This window comes from Ixodes scapularis, unplaced genomic scaffold, assembly GCF_016920785.2.
Source record: "Ixodes scapularis isolate PalLabHiFi unplaced genomic scaffold, ASM1692078v2 PGA_scaffold7__128_contigs__length_106722199, whole genome shotgun sequence".
NCBI classification, from domain to species: domain Eukaryota; kingdom Metazoa; phylum Arthropoda; class Arachnida; order Ixodida; family Ixodidae; genus Ixodes; species Ixodes scapularis.
This window is the reverse complement of record NW_024609882.1, coordinates 54919271-54940632: the sequence shown is the minus strand read 5'-3', so window position 1 is coordinate 54940632 and position 21362 is coordinate 54919271. Positions and strand designations below refer to the sequence as shown.

The window sequence follows — 21362 nt, the reverse complement described above, 5'->3', positions numbered from 1 at the left end:
AAGACCTGCAAAAGCTGTACTGAGGTGGGAATGAAGTAATGGCCGGCCGCAAGTCGGCAAGCCAGAGTGGAAAGGCTGGAAAGGTTGCCGCCATCTATGAGCGACGGTGTGGTTGCCGCCGTCGCTCATAGATGTGTTGTACAGAGTGTTGTGTCGACATTTGTTTGCTGACGGACACGATCCTGGGGAAACTAGCCCTTAACAACTCCGGTGTAAAAAAAAGAAAAGCTATGCCGATTAACTGGGCTCTGGATGTATCCAAGTCAAACCATCCGTGGCAGAAAAGAGCTACGGTGGATGGCTCAAAGGTTAAAGGGAGACCCAGCCCATAGCGGTCCGGAGCACCTGTACAGAGATGCGTCCCCGCCCAATCCAAATCTGTCACCAAAAATTTTTTTTTTTTTTTTAAGGCAAACAGTGCACAACAGCAATACCCACGTCTACATGAAAGCTGAGGCAAGCTGGCCTTGTTGCCGACGTTGGCAATGTTTAGATATATCCGTTTGCTACTAGTCCCTGGTTTTTAGCTGTTGGTAAAGCTCTTCGCTGGCCCTGGAGAGGTCCCGGATTCGCTACCCGGACCCCACGTATACATGAAAGCTGAGGCAAGCTGGCCTTGTTGCCGACGTTGGCAATGTTTAGATATATCCGTTTGCTACTAGTCCCTGGTTTTTAGCTGTTGGTAAAGCTCTTCGCTGGCCCTGGAAAGGTCCCGGATTCGCTACCCGGACCAGGCGGATTTTTTCAGCGGCCACCCTAAAGGGCGCGAGGTGCGCATTACTTCAGATGGAAGTGAATGTATACTTAAATATAATGCTTGACAAATTTAAATACCACCTAGATTGCCCAACCCAAACTGATTGAGGATTCCTCCTGAATTAGCAGCTACAAGGTATGTTTGGCCTGGTCGGTTAATGAGCATCTTGGTTTGAAACAGCACGACAAGACAAGGACAAAGTAAGGACGAGACAGATGACAGCTGTCGTCTGTCTCGTTTTTTACTTTGTCCTCGTCACGCTGTTGCAAACCAAAATGAATTAGCAGGCTTTTGCAAAGTCTGGCCACCTTGCTGTCAGCTTTTGAGGACCTGCTGTGAACTTTCTGGAGATAGAAGGTTAGACGGCAACTTGTTTGTCATCACGTTATGAATAGAGGTGGCACGGATGAGTCGAAGACCGTTACGGATAGCATTTACAGTGATGGAAGCGGCATTTGACCTTTTGCAGCACGTTCCGTGGCAGGCAATACATTGGTTTGGAGCAGCAGTGATCCTTTTGGAGCAGATGCCAATATCAGTTAGCACATTACTTAAAAATGAAAGTGATTGCATCGCTAAATGAGTTCATCTTTGATGATGACGGAGGGTTCCTCTTGATACCGCAGCATATTAGTCATAACCTTTGCAACGAGGATAGGGCACCAGAGGAACACATAGCATTCTTTTCAGAAATAAGGCTCTAGTCTCAGAAGGTTATGTGGGTACTAAAGCATTGATGAAAAATGAATCATAGTGTAACACTTCAGTTGGGATAAAGCTTCTCTCCCCTCATACTTTTACAATGGCGTTGGAACCAGAGTGAAGTCCAAGTTCGCTGTTCTTTCGATCGACAGATGCACGAGAACAACTTTGACTACAATTTATTCAAATATACACAAGCATTTTAATTTTCTCAAAGCAGGGCTTTTTTTCTTTTTCTTTTTTTTTCCAAATTAAAGATTAATTTATTACTAGGACAAAAAAAGAATCTGAATAGTTTTAAGCATAATTACTCGGCCTCTGGGCCTATCACGCTAAACCAGGCTAAACCAGGTGCTCACCCGCGTCAGCCACTACACCTAGTACTTCGGTACAAAGCGGTAAAACTAGACATGCGCGCTCTGTTGAGAGGAGGCACGGAGACATGCGGCGGACATGATAATTAAGTATCTCATCAGGAGTACAAGACCCTGGTTCTGTTTTAGCACAGTAGCCGCCATCCTACAATTTGGCAATGTTTTCTCGCAACTTCTCGAAATTGCCGACATAGTCTGGAAATTTAGAAAATGTCGGCGATCAACCCGTCAGCGCATCAAACAACCAGCACGGTTGACGAGCAATCTCAATACTTTGTCTCACCTTAATTCAAAGTGCAGCTGATGCTACGAGCCAATGGGACAAACCAGCGTTAATGGAATTTGTCCAGCTTCCCGTGTGTGGTCCTTCATCGACTAAATGATTCCGGTGCAGCGAATGTCCCATGACTTGCACTTTTAGTATGGGTTTGTGCACACATAGTGTGCATGAGTCTTCATGCACACTATGTGGTGAGTAGAGATGCTCCGAAATGCATATTTGTACCATTTTTCTTTCCTCTTACTTCTCTAAACATTAAAATCGAGCTATATATATATTTTCTTTTTCGCTTTGTTCATTTAAGCACATGAGTGGCGCAGTTCTTAGCACTACATCATAAGATGCAGCACACTTTTGTTCATGGCACACTTTGGTGCAAAAGGTGCAGCACTTGCACACTGCATTTCTTGCGCATTAAAGGGGCATATGACAACTATGGGCATAACTGAGAGAGTATGATTTAGACACACATTTGGTTAGGCTTCTACGACTGATATACATGGATGACGAAGTGTATATAACATGGGAAACAGGAATAATGGAACCAGCAGCAATAAAGAGAGGGATTAGGCAGAGTTGTCCGCTATCGCCCCTGCTTTTTACGATATACTGGAAAAGAAATTGGAACAGCGCAATTTAGGTTTTGACATGTCGTATACGGAAGGAGAGGGAGAAGTAAACCAAGTTGTACCAAAATTGTTCTACGCAGACAACATTGTACCGCTAGCAGATAGCCGGGTTGGATTACAGAAGCTGATAAAAATCTGTGGAGAGGAAGGAGTGTCTCTGGGCATGAAATTCAGTAGCGACAAGTCAAGAATAACAGCCCACTAAAAATACGGGTCATTTTCATAGAACATTTGGAAAGTATAAATAGCTGGGTGTACGAATGAACAAGGGAAAACATAAGAAGAACAGGAAGGGAATATGCTAAGGAAAAATGAACTCCGCGATCGTGAAGCATAGGGCACTATGAAATTACAGTAGATATGAAGTAGTTAGGGGAATACGGAAAGTAGTCATGGTGCTGGCTTTGTCTTTTGGCAACACAGTATTATGCATGAAATCTGATGTCCAGAGGGAAAAGGATTTTGCGGGGAGGAGAACATACTTATGGTTTCTAGGCTAGGTGGCGCAAGCTACCGCCCGTTATAAAGGGTATAGCCATTAGCATCCATCCATCCATCCAGACATTTCAACTCGCGGGCTGGTCTAAAAGCACAGGGTGGACCCAGTCGGTGCCCGTCACATGGCGCTGGTTTCACAATACAGTACACACAGCCCAGCATACTGTAATATCACCAGTCACCACCCATCCCAGAGACATTGCCCAGCCCACTTTTTGAGCAAATATTGATTTCCAAACAAACACCGAGTGATTGCCCACCCGTAGAAATACCTCAACGCGGACTCCGCGATCCGCGAGCATTCATCCTATCCAAGTCACACGGCCGCAAATGTTACGGTTGGAGGACGTCCGTGACAGAGTAAAATGAAGGAGGGAAAGACACCTTATTTTGTTTATGCATTTCCATCTCGATTTCGGAGAGCCCGAAGTCAGAGTACAAGCATGTGAAAAGAAAACAACGTAGATAACAAAAAAAAATTTTGCTTACAAAAAAAAAAAAAAAAGTCGGTAAAGATAACACAGGCAACAACCCATTCAGGAATCGCGAGGTCAGCGAATGGCCCATATCTTGGTATGTAACCGCAGAGTGCAAGGTCCAAGTCCATCTCCACCGAAATAAGGTCACCGCAAACCCGCCCTTTCTCCCGGAACGTCACGACCTCGGTTGATAAAGTTGTGCAGTGTTTCAGACGAAACCAATGGGTAAATAAAAATTTGCTGGGATGCTGCACACAGATGATCGTAAAGCGTCCCATTTCGAGTTCCATGTTTGTGGTGTCATCCACGCCACGCCGCCTCAACCCATGCCGAGAGCGCACCGCACACGGATGCACCCCTGTATGCACCAACCAAGAATGTTGGACAAGAGCCTGCTCCTGGCGATTAACAAGGCGCCTGACTTGGCCCGATGCCAAAGTATTTGCCAATGCGATCGCAGGCTTTCTTTCTTCCCCAGCATCACTCTTCGTCGCCTCTTTCGCCCGTTGTACCTGGTTGGTTTTTATATTTTCCTGTTAGCTTTGTTTTTTGGTCTTTCTTCTTTTTGTAGCTAACGAAGAGAACATAGCGTTGTTAGGAACATGCTTTCACAGAAAAAAGTTTGCGCTGTATGCCGATCAGCGGTGTTCAACATGTCAACGGCCGCATGCAAGCCACGAACTTCACGATAGTGAAACATTCTTTCGTAAGCATTTCTTTCACAAAACGATAAAACTAATTCGACTTTTGAGTTTAATGTATCTCTTGGGCAGCCGCACTAGATATGTGCAGGAAAATAGGCATCCTTTTTAGCTTTTTTAAACACTTCTGTGCTCGCGCACCGAGACATGGACCACCCCATTTTTTTAATGAATTTCAGGGGGCAGGGTGATAACTCGAACTATTACGTAGTCCATTAATCAACAAATGCACAATAAAACACACCAAGGACAATGCAATTCTTATCAGGTCAAAATATATTTCACAATCGCAACTAAAATACAAACTGCGGCAGCAGGATTCATGTTTCGAACATACATATAACAGGCAGTCTCGAGAGACTGTTCGGAAATAAAAACGCGGCATGACTTCCCAAAGAGTTTGTCCGTTCGCTCCTCACCAAGCTTGACCCCAATTTGCAGACACGCAGCTTGTACACGAGATGAATGCCCGAAAATGCCACGGGGAAAAAAAAAAATAAAAAAGATCTCGTAGTCCCGAAGGACCGCCACAGAGACGTAATGCCCCACCATCTTCCGAAAACCGCGGCACATGCACACATCTCAATACCGGAATTCCCGAGTTCGGCAGCAAATGCAACAACGTGATCGAACAAAAAAAAAAAATAAAGTCTGCCAGAAACCCAACAAAATAAATTACACCGGCAAGTCAACTCGAGGCACACAAAGAGTCCCGTGCGTCGTGACGACGGTCCTTCGTGATAAAGGGCACGGGGTAAATAAAAAATACTTCTTTTTTTTTTTTGTGAGTCACTCGTCACTCCCTAAAGCTGTACACAGGGGAAACGATAGACGCTGCACGAGAAACGACCACGCGTGCACCTTCAAGAAAGCGATACCCCCACGGGCTGTTGACCGAGGGTTCAGATCAGCGAGCGAGCACATCTGCTCAGAGTTTTTTTAGGGGTATAGTCGAACAGGCTCAGTTGTAGTCAGGTTGTTAAGAAAAACGAAAACAACGAGGATACAAAGCCCCAAGCCCCTAAATAAGCTCAGTTATAGTCCTAGAAGAACCGCGTTAGAACGTGAACGAATTAAATGTATAACGAACGAGAACGGTTTTCGACGACGTCGGGTCGACTAATGCACGAGCGCACGGGTGGTCACCACGGCAAGGTCGTTGGTGCTGGTGGAAAGCTGCGGGGCCGGCGAGTGAGCAATTTCCAGGTGGTCTTGTGTGTGGTACACGTCGTTCGACGTGGAGGGGTGCACGCTTTCCACCAGAAACTGCACCTGGCAAGGAGACGACAAACGCCACGTTGCAAGAGCTGGACATCCTTGGGTTTTGAACCTCCTCCGTTCGGTTCTCCCGATTTCAGCGCGGGTTCGAGAATGCTGCACCCGCAGTACAGTGGCACCTCTTACCAATAGATTCAAACTTCAAAAGAAGAGACAACCATTTTTATGATCGCGGACAAAGGGGAGGAAATCCCACGTACGAATTTGCCGATATCGTGCATTTTAAAGAATACAGCGAGAATGAATTCATGGCAGGGAGAAAACCGATTTGTTGCGAGCCTTCGTCGATCTGTTACGCGTTCGACTCGCAAACTTCGCAAATAGTATTAAGTCGCCACAAAGTGCAAGCCCCCTACTGTATTCTATACCATTTGCCGAACTCCCAATGCTGTACAGAGCTGGCCCTTCTTGCTAACGGGAACATGTAGCCATACAATTTTGGCTTCACTGTGCACAAAACCACCACCCAATTCAGAAACAATTGCTAAAAAACGCAAGGACCGAATGAAGGTGGCACTCCAAGGAACTCCTGCTCTTTTTGGCGCCAACGGTTTCCGAGTCATCCAGTACCAACTTTATCACTTCACCGTCGCATAGACTGACGACCATTAAAGTATTGTGCCTGGAACTAGTCACCGACCGGCATGTCTAGCATCCTTTTCCGCCCATGCATCAAAAGTGGTCCTGAAGTGGCCACAAATGAAGTCACAAAAGCCGGAGCGTCATGCAGCTGGATGGTGTGATCATCGCGGTTGGTCATAGGAGCTTCAACAAAAAGCACGAGCGAAAGCGAGCACTGCTGTCGTCGCGGAGTCTCCACTCCCGACTGCCGAAGCTTCCATGAACTGTCAAGCCGGAGATAGACCTGCGACAAAACAGCCGTCGACCACGTCCACCCCCACGCCACCGTCGGGATCTTAGCAGGCATCAGTACGACACTTCCGTGACGCCGTAGGGCGGAAATCAAGGGACCACGTTTGAGGACGCAGTAAACACACGGGTCGAAGACAACTTCCAGGCACAGTAATGAAAGCCGCCAGACACTCCTGCGAGTTGCAAGGAAGGGGCCGAGTCAGAACGGGAACTTACTTTGGGCGAAATGAGGCAGATCTGGCGGAGCTCCCGCACAAAGGTGAGCAGGTACAGGTCCACCGCAAATACCAGGATCCATTCGGATGCCGTGCTGGCCACGTGTAAGTGGTAACCCTGCGCATAAAAGACGGCAGAAGCGGAGTGCCTTAGGATATGCCTACCTTGGGCTAGAGATCAGGATCTCTGTCGTGCAAGTTTGTGCAATAAAGCAGTTTGGCAGCTTGATAAACGACAAAGTTGAGTGATGAAACTGTTTTTGTATGATAGAAGGACTTGTCTCGTGTGAAGTTTGTGCAATGAAATTATCGAGCAGCTTGTTAACGACAGTAGTTGAGAAAGAGGAATGCCAGCCTCTAAGCGCACCTTTCGCAAACATTAGCGAGTGCAAACAAGAACTGGTCCCCATGAAGTGTATACTCTGAGCAGTTGTGGGGATTCCTGTGGTTTCCCTTCCCCGATGGTGACGATAGCGGCCATGGGTCGGGACGCTCGGTTTCCTTCGCCGTGAGCTCCGACTTGTTTGTGAAGCGGAGGGTTCAGTCTTGGAAGACCCTCCTCTCACTCCCTCCTAGAGGGACCTCTTTCCGTTCTCCCGCTCAGATGCAGATCACTGCTGACAGGCGAGGAGGTTTCACCCCTTGTTTTCCCACTTTCAGGAGAGGGACTCGTCCGACGACCGCAAAAGGGATAGGACGTGTATTGGAGACTCCTTTGATGCTTCCCCGATCTTGGCTCTCTAGAACCCCGCGTCTGGCAGGTAAGGACCGGCGCAGGGGCATTTTGCATGGCAACAAGGTAGTTTGTATAGCAGAGTGTTTTAATAAATGCTCTTGGACTGCGTCCTTACTCTGGTATGTGTGTCTTCTCTTGCGCTATATTCAAAAGAGTGAGACAAAATAGCCGATCATTGGCACCAACGGAGGTAATTTATCGAACCGACCCGCAGTAATGTGGCCCTAAACGTCGTCTACATTGCCGCGGAGATGTGGGGACCGCGGGCTACTAGGTTTGATGTCTCCTTTAAGATCGCCGCCACTGTTGAGATAACCCTTTGGTTACTCTACTGGTGCCTCTGTTAGTAGCTACAAATCCCGCACATCACAGTTAACCAAAGCAAAGAAATTGTTTCATGGTCCCTTTTAACCCTGTATAAAGCAGAAATCCTTCTGGAAGTAGAGCAGATTGACGGTCCTTTGGTGCTATAAATGGCCAAAAAAACACACCTTTATGTGTTTGGAAGGACACATACATCACCAAACATACACCCCCCTCTCCCTTCTCCCCCCAAAAATTATTGCAGTAATGGACCTTGCAAGACTCATTTTAAATAAGGAGTCATTCCGAAACACGCTTTCTTATTCCCAGAGACAGTGACCCCGAAATAGAAGCAAGTTTTCGAAATCGCTCGTACAAGTCTCGCAAAAAAAATATACTGCGCAATTTCTTTCGTTGGTTTTTCCAAGGAAAATTTATTTTGTAGCATGTGTCCTATCCAGACACTTAGAAAAAAAAATTGCAGTGGCTTAGCTCGGCTATGCCAGGATATACGTAGCGCAAGCTTATGCGCACAAAATGAGAGGCGCTATCAAGCGGCTCCAGTGCAGCGTCAGACTTAGTTACTGCGCAACGGAGGCGCACAGCTGGGCATGCGGCGGCGCCAGTGCGTCTGCCACGGCTATGACGTCACTCCTCTGGAATGCGCAGACCGGCTTTGGCGCACGCGGCGGCGGCTTTGGCGCGCCAGCTGTGCACCGTGTGACGTTACTGCTCCTCGCGCATGCACAGCACGAAGCACGGCTCATTGTGCAAGCCACACGAAACTGCTCACCCTCGGCCAGTGTAGCTCACGCTACAAAAATGAACTTTTTGCAAGTTCAGTTTTTTCTCAGGACCCCCCCCCCCCCCCCCTCGAGTACTCCGCGAAACGCGGCCCGAGAGCCCATTGGCTTTACGACAGCCAAGGCTAAACAATACGCACCCCGTCCTCCGGTTTCCACTTTGTCCGGTCCTTCCCGTGAAACTTGCTGAACGACAACGGCGCCGTAATAGCAGCTGAAACAACCTCGTCAAGGCACCACACCGGTCCCCACGCAGAGACTGCGCCAATTCCGAAGAAAAAATATACCTGTCCATTCCGCGATATAAATCGCTTTATGGGTCAAACACATCCCTCCCAACTTTCAAAAACTCAGTTTGACAAAAAGGAAGCTATGCCTCCCATCCTTTGCATACACCTTTTTCCAACATTTGCAAAATCACAGCCCAATGCGCCATGTTCACCGCCCAGCGTGCACATATTCGCCGCTTTGGAAAGCGATCAAAGCGTGCACAAATGCTGAAAATGGCGCCCACCAGAAGAAAACACTTCTCGAATAGTTTACTCTATATGTACCAGGTGTTCTCAAACTTTTCGATCTCAAGGAATGCACATCTCATTTTACTGATAGCTGAGGAACACCTTTTCATTTTGGCGTTGACGTAATAAAGCAGTTAAAAAGCACACAGACCTTGTCAAGAATAACCTGCAGACTAGGGAGTGCATGGCTCATAGTTGTTCATCAATTAGTGACTCAGATATATTAAAAAAAAAAAGTGCTGAAACTGAAAAAAAAACCTCACCTAGGGGCCAGAACAGCTGAGTAAGTCTAGAAGCTCAGAGAACCTTCGAGCGTAGCCTGGGGCTGTGTCCCAAATCTTAACACAGATTGAAAAACATTGGATGTCGAAATAAACTGAAACAGGCTGTCAAAGGATACTTGAAATGAAGGCCACCGTGGCCAGTACGGACAGGAGTAGCCGCAGCCGAGCGACGGTCAGCGTGTTGACGAGCGGCTGCATGTGGAAACTCATCCGTGTGTGGACCCATGTGTAGGCTGTGCCCACCCCAACCGCCAGGAATGCCCCGCACAAGTGGACGTACAGCACTTCAGTCTCCTGTGGGGACGACATCAAGATTACCAAGTGCAGAGACAAACATAGAAACAGACAGGAGCAAACAATGCATCAAACGAGAAGAACCTATTGGGGAACAGCAGGTGGAAGCTGTTGAGCGTGTGACCAGAAGAATTAATTCGCCTTGTGGGAACATAACCACAGACAGGATACTAACAGCACGGAGGCCCTTCCGTTGTTCCGCCTCCAGCACAAGCTTCTTGCCTCCTACAACACTTGGGCATCTCTAAAGGCTTGAGAGTGCCTGCACAGCCAAAGCATGGAGCAAAGCCATCCACCATGTTTTGGCTGAAAGAGATGCTCCAAAAGAGATATATGCCCTGCTTATGCGTGTGTGTGGCATCGATTTGGGTGCTTACGTTCGGTGTTAGATGCCAACCTCTACGACTGCTAAGTGGGAAAGAAGCACCGATGCTGAGTTCGGTCTAACCTGCCACCAGTGCCCAGTTAAAATACCCATTGGGTCCAATTGGCTTTTTCAATTGGTACCGAGTTTACAGACTCCCAACTGGAAAAATACCAATTGGTAATTTCCGAATTGGAAAAATGCCAGTTGGAATAATACCAATCGGAACCTGTGCTTTCGGACTGCCAACTGGAAAAACACCCATTGGTATTTTCCAATTGGAGAGATACCCATTGGTATTTTCCAATCGGTGTATACGGTGAAATAGCAAAGTTGAACATCTGAAAAGCAGAATAGCATGGCCACGTTCTCATGTCAGGCTACCCAAAAGTTTGTCGCAAGTAGTACCAGTCTCATCAATGTGGTTGCTGTAACTCTGCTCCTCTTGTATGTACCACCAAAATGAAAAGAACAACCTACGTGTAGCTCACACTCATCACACTCAGCATTCTTAGAAACATATCTTATGTGTACTGAAAAACACAACAGGTCTGCCAGCACCTTTTCAGTCCGAGTTTTCTTCTAAGCACACTGCATAACAAAAAAAAAAAAAAGATTAAAAAAAATTTGGTTTGGGGTTTTATGGTGTTTTATCATCTTTTGAACCTTCATATTTTACGTCTAGAAATAATGAGGATAGGTTATGATCGCGAAATTAGTCAGTAATACATTTGCAGAACTCCCAGCAACCCAGAACGGCATAAATCTGATCCATTTTGGTCTGCACGGTACTTCAAATTGTGATGTCACTCGCCATCACATTTATTTTGAAGGTAGACCCAGTCGTCTTCTCTCCACTGCATTATTTTTTAGCTTCAATTTTTCACGAAAAAATTATTACAAAAAATTCTCTTTCCTGCCACGAAAGAGTTTCGCTGCACGTCAATGCCAATATTCAGTCAGTCAGTCAGTCAGCCAATATTCAAAAGTGTTTTTCTCTCCTCATAATTTTGAAACATCTTTGCAGTTTGCGCACAAGAATTTTTCTTTTTAATATTGTCCTATCACAACCAAATTTGGCACGTATATGCTTTAGAATGTGTAAACTACCTAGGTTTGGCTAGAATATGCCTTCTTATATGCCATTTGGGAAAGAATTGTTTCTTTATTTTCACTTATTTGAGAAAGTTTCACACACAATATTTTTGTTGTTCATTGCATTCAGTGGCTTAAAAACAGTGAATTAGCAGATTTTACTATGCCCTTTTGACTGTATTGTCATGTCCCATCTGTGCTCAAAAACACATTTTTTTTTTTAGCACGCGCATGGAAACAAAAGAGAAAAACAAGCTATATTTAAACTGGCACCTGATTTATAAAATGATATCAAGCACTATAAACTGTCAAAAATTTCATTCAATTATTGTAAATAATTACAAAAAATGTTTTCCCCTGGCTAATGTCCCATTAAAGGGTATTCACACGAGGGAGATATCTCTTCTTTTGCCCCTCGGGATGTTCATCACGTAATAAAAATGTCACTCTGCACAAAGCCGCTGACGTAGCCATCCCAGGGGGATATATAAATAATGCGAACAACATAAAACACAGGGACAGACAAGACGACGAAATCGTCTTGTCCGTTTCTGTGTTTTATGTTCTTCCCATTGTTTATATCAACCTCACCACCACGCCCTCCATTCGAAGAATCCTAGAAGGATAAGGGAGCTTTTGATCGGGCTGCACCAACAGTCCCTGCTTTGGCGTGGGATCTCTTCGCAATTCCCGGCATTTCGTTTGCGTGTCTGGCAACCTAATGGATTTTGCTCACTGGGACAGTGGCATCGGGATCGCCGAATTCGTTGCGGCTCGCGCTGTTGTGCATGTCGTCCGAGGGACCCAAGGAGGGATCTGAAGGGGTCTTCGACATTCATAAATGCCGTCCTCATGCCGCTACCACTACTTGTACAACTGGTTTTGGATTCCACGTTCTTTGTGTTGCATTCACTCATTCAAAAGCATCCTCCTTTTACTTTTTTTTTTTTTTTGCTGGAAGCAGTTTGTTGTTTTTTGCATCCAACGGCGCTGCTTCCATAATCGCATATCGCCATTCACGTACGCCTCCATTTTTCTACCGTCGTGCCGAGCCATGTTGTCGAGAGTGCGAGTGCAAAACGCCTCTGGTAACACTGACTATCCTCTCGGCTCCCCGCCGTTTGTGTGAATGCTGGAGTCGGGGAGGGAGTCCCGCTGGTTCCGCCAATCACAGACGTCGCGCACATCCTTCCCCGAAAAGCATTCCCCGTGCGAATACCCCCATAACACCTATTGGGAGGAGGCAGCAAAGTGCTCCGAGTAAGTCCCTCTCACTCAACAGGATGCACGATCGAACGTAGATTCCACTCTTTCACAATCCAACATAATCTTCCAAAATGTGTGGATTTAAAGTTACCATCAAGATATCAGTTTCCTCTCACTATCCAAGAGCCGAACAGTCAGGTAAGATGCACAGACACATCCGTCCGTGCTCCAGGGCACGATGAAGTGCTAACAAAACATTCGAGCAACGCACCTGAAAGTTTGCCACGATGGAAACTCCGAGAGAAGCCATCCAGCCGAGCCAAAGCCCGGCCCTGTTGAGCCGTAGCACCTTTGGAGACTCCTGGGAAAGGTGGTCCCGGTAATACTGCTCCACTTCCTTATAGCGCACATACACGGTGCCAGCCACTGTGGAGCAAACGGCGTGAGTTAACAGTTTTCGTTTTCGATCGTAATTGTCCAGCTCATTTGTTTTAGTCTCGTGCAGCTCGCCCTTTTCAATACTTTATTTTCGGTCCTATCCATCAGGCCGACCTTTCTAGTATGTGCAGTTGAAAGATAACACCGCCCTTTAAAAATTATGCCTCTATGGCAATGAAAGGGTTAGATTCCTAGGAAGTGTGATGCATCGAGGAAAGCGCCGATTTAGTACTATTAGGAGCGGGACATTACATCCTTCTTTAACAAATAGAAATGGCAAGAACCATGCAATCGATCGGTGTGGTCAAGTGGCTACACTACCATTACAGTGTCTGCAACGCATCTCCAACTGGTGTGTCTAGTGCATCCAAAGAGTGGTCCCTCGATTTCCGCTTTAAAGAGATACTTCAACGAAATTTGAAATATACCTGTCGTGTTCAGAAATAGGTTGAGATCCACAATATCCGTAAATGACAATCGCACATTTGTATTTTGAGCCTCATGGCTGTACTTATCGTTATAAACGGCCCACACTGGCATGCACTCCGAGAGCAGCCAGCCGAGAGCACCTTACATCCGGCACAATCGTGACGTAGTTTGTCTCAGGATGAGCGAAGCAGCGGCGAGGCTGACGTCGCCAGGATGCCCTAGCCGTTCCAGCCAACAAATTGGTCAAAGCATGGCAGCGATCGGGCCACCGCAACTAACCTCAAAGCTGCTTTTGTGCGAATTTCGAGGGACAGGTTAATCTTCTATAACCTTGTAGAGGGAGAGTAGCAATGTCTGGGACACACAAAAGAGAATCCCATTGAGTGGGGTGTTCCTCCCTCCCCTCTTCTCTTGTGCTGGCTGTAGAGCTGTTGGGATGATGTCGGCTTCAAAACATGTATAGTTCTAGTGAGACAGCTATAGTCACTACCTGTGAAGGTTCCTAGACCTGCGATACGAACAAAACTTTAGCGATATCTACAAGGTGCTCTTTGCTAATCTTTTCATTTGTTTTAAAATTCCTTTTCGTTTCTTTTTTAACAAGATATTGGTGTGTCCAACGTGATACTGCTCCTTCGAACGCGTATACACCAAGAAATAAGCGCCGAAATTTCGTTGTAGTATCCCTTTAAGACGTCATAAAAGTTGTGCCGTCATCGGCCATGTGTTTGTGGCAGATGCCTTTAATGCTCTCCAGCTTGAGAGTCCACAGAAGTTTCAGCAGCCAGGAGTTGGGAGGCCACCCCCACGGCAATACTGGCATTCTCCGTGTTTTTTTTTTTCCCAGAACTTCTACACTTAACCACCAGGTTTGCGGCATCCGACAGCAACACTCCGGCATTTATGAGGTCATTTGCTGCCACTTTGGGACCGCTTTCGATGCACGGGGGAAATAGGACGCTAAACACACCAGACAGAGACACATTCCAGGAACTGTAGTACTATGCACATTTAGTCGTGTTTCTTTTCTCCCCTTAAAGGGCCCCTAAAAAGAAAAAAAAAAAACGGTTTTATTTTAAACACTCTGGTTGGGAAATATGTGTCAAAAAATAAATTTTACGCAAAAAATTATTTTTTTTTAAAGCAAGATTGACAGCGAGAGATTGATTTGAAATTCTGTGCGCAAAGTCTACGACGTCACGGAATGGTAATTCGGTCAGTGAGATGGTAATCTGCTCTTTCCACCTCAAAGTGAAGGCGAAGCAGATCAATCTTTCCTCCACGCGCCCGAAATGCCAAAAGAAAACAAGTGGAAAGGAGGTGACTACCAACTAAATCGTACCTCGCGACGTCAATATTGCTCTAGAAGAATTTTTTTTTTTTTGCTTAAATTTAATTTTTTGACACACGTGTCCCAATTAGACTGTTTAAAAAAAAAAAAAAGTTTTTCTTTTCAGAGGCCCTTAAGTAGGGCTTTGCTAATTTGCAGTCCCCACAACTGGACCAATTTTATTGCCATTTGTCAGCTGTGTCTGAAGCAGCCCCACAGCCCTTAGATAACTTGGTCTGGAATCTTTTTGTCACGCTATGGGGAAGTTCTCCCTAGGAACAAATTGAAGTGCCAGAGCCACGCTGTCGACGTTAGGAGTCAATCAATCAGATTGACTTGTTCGGGGCAGCCACCACGGAGAAAGTCGCTGGACGCGTCAACCCTTTCACAAAACCCTATGGACCCGTCGAAAAGATGGAACAATTAGAAACACTATCTATACTTGAGATCTTGACGTCACACTATTTCGGAATAACTGAAACACATTGGGAAGTGTGCTACATCTGCATTAAAAAAATTATCAAAGTTTTAAAAAGTATCTTCGTTCAATTTTTTAAAATTATTTTTGCACGAATCAGCGCCGTTTATGGTGACAAAAATTACTACCTTAAAATACCGGGCAGGCAGTCACTCAAGATTGAGATAATCACGGAAAAATGGGCGATAGGCACTTGTCTGCTCATCAATTTTACATATAAATGTACTGTGCATATTTTCTTGGATGTTACAAATTTGGGAATGGGCGCTTAGTGTGGAATGGGCGGATGCGCGCTATTCTATGGTAGGGCAGAAACCGCCAAAGTTTCCAGATCAGTAAGTAGTTTATTTAAGATATATGGCAGTGCATTCACACAGACAAAACATGAAAGCGTCTCTCACTCAGGGCAGCGCACAAATTGAGCAGTTGGCTGAAGATGCAGCTCTCTGGAGCGTACGTGCCAGTGTCGCTGATGTATGGAAAGTCGGCTTCAACGTGGCCAAGAGCAATCGAGATCAAGTATCTGTTTGGAAAACAACAAGCAACCGTGCACACGCGCAATCAGACAAACAAATAGCACCCTCATGCAGAGCAGCAAGCCATCCAAACATAACAGTCACTCAGCAAATCAGTGACGTTTATATGCCAAATTACATATTTCAATGGTACCTTTGGAACCGCACCGTTGAAACGGTGCCTGAAACCATCTAAGAAGCACAGCATAAAGTGCCACAATAATATATTGCAGAGGAAGCGTTGTCCACAGGAGGGTGAAAAGTATCTATGGTGCGTGATAGAATGACTCTGGTACTTGTAAGATGGCCGCTTCGCCACTTCTTCACCACAATGCGGCCAGGCACCAGCCGGATGAACCATAAACCTAGAGTCAGTGCGATGAGGTTACTCCAGCTTTTGACAACTGGAAGCTCATAGATATGCAATGCATTTTCGAGCACTATTCGGTCATAAAAAAAAAAGAAAAAAAATCCATATAAATAAGTCAATTAGCAGAGTACAATTAAACATTTCGCAAATGTAGCTTCAGGTGGTGCATTTTATACTGCCCAAATTTCGCAAACATAGGCGTCTGTAAAAAAAAAAATGCAAGATAGGAAAATTAGTATTTTTATGCACAAGAAGAGAAACAAAACAGGCCATAACGGTGGCAGAGCGGGTTGGTGCACACCAGCTCGGAGCACGTGGAGCGAAAGCTCATGCTGCAAAACCCAGGGATTCTGGGTTCAATCTCCCCACCCCTGCCCGTTTCCATTTGGATGAGCAACATACCGGTGTGCGGTGTTTGTGCGACATAACTGCTTGGAGCACATTAAAAATCCCGGGCCAACAGTTGTGCTGTGCTGGCTTAATTTCTCACCTACAGACGACACACCAGATGCCCATTGGAGCTGACAAACATCCGGCTGTATAAACATACAACCCAATTATTAAGCAGAAACAAACAGCCTGGTTGACACTGCTGGACACAGATGGCCCCACATAAAACAAAAATACAAAAACTTTCTAGTGATGAAGACTATCAGGTCCGAGTTGTGTGGCACAATCTGCAAGTAGCAATGTCAACCAGATGATTTGTGTCTGTTTTTCTCCCTGCCCATTGGAATAATGCTTTTCTTTATTTTTTTAGCATTTTTTTTTTTTTTTTTTTTTAGGAATTTACACTAACAAAGCTTGAGTGTCACAAATGCACCACCTGCACCTTTGCGAAAATTTTCATCGAACTCCGTTTATTGGAACGACTGAACAGAGCTCAAGCCTTAAAAGGGATGCGTAACCGAAATAGGGATGTCACAAAATAAGGTTTCAGGGGTGTTCAACGGGGTGCCACACCGCTTAAAATACCACTTATAGAGAAAGCGATATCTCGAACGGATGGCCGTATTTTTGTAAAATATGGATGTGATTGAGTGAGAACCGCGCTTCCTGCAGAATTGTTGAGGAGGGGAAACAGCCTCGCTTCTTTTCCACTGCACGTCCCGAGTCCTCGCAGAGTTAAAGCGAGAAAAGGGGGAAACGAGAATCGCGACGTCACGGGCCTTTTTGGCCTTGTTCAAGCGCACTCTTCTTTCACAAAAATATGACCATCCGTTGAAGATATCGCTTTATGAGGGATGCTTTCGGGTATAGCGCCCCGCCTAGCGCTTCCGCATTGTTTTCTGGAATCAAAATTTTGTTTCAGCCTCCCTTTAAGGACACCCGGTACACTGCACGATTTGGTGCACTGTTAGTGTACCAAAACGACTTCGGCGCTTTTTCACACTTTACTTTGAAAGGGTACTTGACAGGCATAAAAATTTACCACTTAGTTTAGTACCCCCAACTGAACACTTTTCACCACTATAATGGTTTTGATCACAATGCTTCAAGATTGAGAGTACAAAAAACCGGCGATATGGCTGGCTTGCACTAACAGTGTCGCGGGGTACTAGCCTTCCATGTCCTATTTCTAGCTGTAGTGTTGCTTATAAATTTTAAGTACCACGAACTACGAAACAATAGAAATTAAAGGGCCGAGAATCACAAGAACTATCTTTAAGCACAGCAGCTCAATGCAAACGCAAATGACTCGCGGTACGGGTTCAGGTAGTACACAAAGAGAAGGAAAAGTAAGCGAAAAAACACACTACGAACTCACGTGAGGATGAAAGTACCGGGCAACAGAATAAACACCGACAGGGGCAGCAACTCCACCCGGGTAAGGGGCATCTTCGTCCTGTCAACGGGAAAAACTTGTCAGACAGGTACAATTACTCGTACCTCACGAGATTACTTTTCTCCAGGAAATGCCGTCCAGGCAATACTAACTTATCAAACTACGGGATCATTTTACCCACCACCTCGCAACGGCGGATAGCGACCGTCGTAATCAATCTTTACATAGTTTATTTTTTTTTTTATTTTTTTTTTTTTATCTGTGCTCTTTTATTAACCCGTTGTGTCGTTACAACCGGACGACACAATACACAAGGCCTTCAAAAGGACGCTCTTGTTTTGTTACGTGGAGACCTCGACTTCTAATCAACGCTATCATTCTCGTCAAAGTGGAGGAAAAAAAACTATATCAGCACGAAGCGACAGCTCCAAAGCTCGACACAACGCGCAGCCCAACAATACGAAAGCCACACGCGCACCGCCCCATTGCGATAGAAGGGTGAACCAAAACAAAAGAAACAAGCGTCCCCGCGCCCCAACGACAGTTCCTCCGGGCTGTCTCGGTTACGTCACGCTTGACTCATTACCTGCAATCTTGGGTGAACCTTATACTCTGTAGAAAGTCCGATGACAATCGGCCTAATCCGAGGGGCTGTGACCGCGGCCGCGACGAACAGTCGCAAAGAGGCGTCCACTGTCGATGCGATGTGCAGCGTGCATTGACGGCTGATTTGTCCCTTACTCACTGCAACCGTAGTACGCCGATGAACGGGCTGTCACTCGAACAATGCGTTTGTCTATCGCCGCTCTTCATTTATCGCGGCGCTACCTTACGAACGGTAGAAAAATGAGGCACTCAGGACAAAGGGAATCAGGGCATATCGGGCAAAAACAGCCGTAAAACTCGGATGAAAACCTCTCGCAACCCTCGCAACTGGCCATGGACGAACGCTGCGATCGATTTCTCTCTGGTGGCTTATTATTGCAGGTGGCGCTACCAGTCAGACCAAGACAGGAAAAACAGATCACTGACGGCTGCGTACTAACCGTACCAACCACATCTTGTGTAACCATTGTGTTGAGATTTGATACGCCGATTTTACTTTCAGTCCATCGCTTGCATCGTCAGCATAGTTGAAAATTTGCGTGCCTGAATCAGAAACAGAGACTGTCGGTGTAAATTATTGTACCACGGCGAGCAGTGAGCACCTTTTTCGGTGTAGCGGTTGCACCCTTTGGGGTGTTTTAAGATAAAAATGGATGTGAGCTGGCTCACCCTCACAATAGTGATCGTCGTCGGGTGTTAGCTCACGATCAGAAGGGCTTTAATGAAACGGTTTATATTTTGTGTCTATATTACAACTTTATAGCGCTGTAAAAAAAAAAAAAAATGTTATTGTTGTTTTACATTGGCGGCTAACCCGACAAACATGGCTTGCACTGACGTCGCACGCGCACTTTTGACCACCATGAAAGAGAGAGAGGGAAGCTGCGTTTGTAGGAATTTTGAGTGGCAGGTTAATCTTATATAACCTTCTGCTACGAGAATAGCGACGTCGGGGCAAATCCCGGAGACAGAAAAGAGGGTCTTGGAAAAAGGGGAGCTCCTTGATTCTTCCCCTCTTCTCTTGTGGCCATCGGAGCGCTCATTGAACGACATCCCCTTTTTCCCTCCCCCGTCCGCACACCACACCCCAAGTCATGGACACCCCAGCCAACTCAATCCCCCCTTCCCCTCCCTCCCCCCCCCCCCCCCCCCCACACACACAAAAAAAAAAAAAAAATCTTTCTGGCTATGTTACTGCATACAGCCCACGGCAAAATCAACACAGTCGCAATGTAGAAATGTCAAATAGTACCTCTGTGTGCCATCACACCCTCAACAGTTGCCTCTCGACAGCTACTCCTGAACGTGATACAGGTGATATGCTATGCTCAGCATCTTCTCACAATAAACTGTGTCTGCTCCAGAGGCAGCGCTTGCCTTCGTCCTAAACAAAGCCTCACTGTTTTATCACAAATAATCACCTACCTACCTACCTAAAAAAAAAAAAAAAAGGTGTTGGATATACGTCTGAAGGCGGGGGGAAATTCTTACACTCTAGTTGTGAAAAGAACGAAACCATAAACAACAGACAAGACAGAATTCACAGGGAATTTCTAGCATTAGGTTGTTTCTGACTAATCATATGAATGAATGAGAGAGAGAAAGAGAATGAGCACTTATTGAGAAGAAACAGCGAGGTCAGGTCAGTCAGCGCTTTGTGCCGGCTTGCAACGCTGTGGAATTCATTCATGCCAAGGTGTGCCATTTCGTGTTTTCCCCCAATCTGAGCTTTTTTTTATGCTAATCTATATTGTTGTGCTTGAGGCTGTCGCTTGTTTCCTGCCCACCTCAAATTTACCCACTTTACGAGCAAATTGACCCATCAGTTCACCAACTTGTCAGCATTCTGGAATATCTAACATTACGGTTGAAAATTCGATAGCTTCAGCAACCCATGTTTTTAAGAAATAACAGCTCGAAACACAACAAACAAGGCATTGGGAAAACACCGTCTTCTTTCTTTCACTTTCCCTGTCCGTCGTGTCTGTTGTGATGTCCCAATATACGTTGACCAATCAGCCATTCAGCGGGTCCGACATCAATGAGCGCCAACAGAATTCCCTATAATCGCACCTCCGGTTTAATAGCCGGAATTTTTTTAGATCACTAGAACCGTCTAGACTATAATAGAGCTTGTTTGGGGCGTTTGTCTATGTGTCCGTTTCCAATTTGGGTGAAAAAAAAGAGTAACGTTTACTTTGAAAACTTTTTTTATTTCGCGCACGACCGCATATCACGGATATCACAGAGTAGTCGCTTATGCAGTGGAGTCACAAGAGCAAAAAAAAAGGGGGGGGGGGGGGGGGGGTGGGGGGGGGGGGGGGGGACTATCTCGCATTCGCATTACAACTTTCACATTTATTAAATTTATTTAACCTCCGGTGAGTGGGACTCGACGTTTTCATTACAATGATCTTCTCGTTGTCCACATCCCAAATAAAACTCGCAAACTCGTAGCGTCCCAAAACGGTCAGCGGCACCCGAAGCTGTGGCCCCACCCCCCCCTCCCCGTAGTGGCCCCGCCGCGATTCCCTCCCCCCCTCCCCTGCCGCCCCCCCACCCCCCCCCCCCCCCCCCCCTCTTTCACGGTCCAACTGCGCGCCCCTGAGCGCTGCTCCCGGAGTGGTCCGCCCCCCCCCCCCCCCCTTTGTGACGTCAGTGAGTACAGCAGTGCATAAATGAACACACTGTGCTCGAATGTGGGCACGTGCTCAATCCCCACACCCGTACCATATCGCGGTGAGACAGTGGCATAGCCAGGAATTATTTACGGGGGGGGGGGGGGGGGGGGGGGGGGGGGGGGGGGGGGAGAGGGGGGGGCGCTTTGTCCCCATTTTTGCGTGTAATTGTCGATGCATACTGGACAATTCACGGGTACAGGCATGGCCGGCCCCAACCCCCAGGCTGGCTGGAACAATTCGGTAGTCATTCAAATATTTGTCTTCCTCTAATTAAAAAAAAAAAAAAAGAAAAAAAAAGATTTTTTTTTTTAGGGGGGGGGGGGGAGTAGATTCTTAAAAT

At 46.2% G+C, this 21362-nt stretch overlaps 1 protein-coding gene across 2 annotated transcripts; it reads right to left on the bottom strand.

Moving 5' to 3' along the window:
• Window positions 1–4678: 4678 nt before the first annotated feature.
• Window positions 4679–18695, bottom strand: LOC8035467 (DNA damage-regulated autophagy modulator protein 2). Of its 2 annotated transcripts, none has more exons than XM_029976376.4 (8): window positions 18322–18695; window positions 17718–17795; window positions 15466–15587; window positions 12661–12815; window positions 9547–9724; window positions 8769–8842; window positions 6788–6904; window positions 4679–5692 (listed from the first exon to the last, which is right to left on the bottom strand). In XM_029976376.4, exons 2-8 carry the CDS (start codon window positions 17786–17788, stop codon window positions 5540–5542), a joined length of 870 nt encoding a protein of 289 aa, XP_029832236.1. In that variant the 5' UTR covers window positions 17789–17795; window positions 18322–18695; the 3' UTR covers window positions 4679–5539. The 2 variants fall into 2 exon arrangements, with proteins under 2 accessions (XP_029832236.1, XP_029832238.1); XM_029976378.4 differs by lacking the exon at window positions 18322–18695 and adding an exon at window positions 17853–17926.
• Between the last annotated feature and the right edge of the window lie 2667 nt (window positions 18696–21362).

Excerpts from the sequence above, each read along its gene's own strand:
- LOC8035467 (XM_029976376.4), bottom strand. The coding sequence starts at position 17,788 with ATGCCCCTTACCCGGGTGGAGTTGCTGCCCCTGTCGGTGTTTATTCTG. Across the intron at positions 8,843-9,546 it reads CACGGTGGCCTTCATTTCAA|CTGCTATTACGGCGCCGTTG; the intron begins GTATCCTTTGAC and ends AGGTTGTTTCAG. Across the intron at positions 5,693-6,787 it reads TCTGCCTCATTTCGCCCAAA|GTGCAGTTTCTGGTGGAAAG; the intron begins GTAAGTTCCCGT and ends TCTCCTTGCCAG.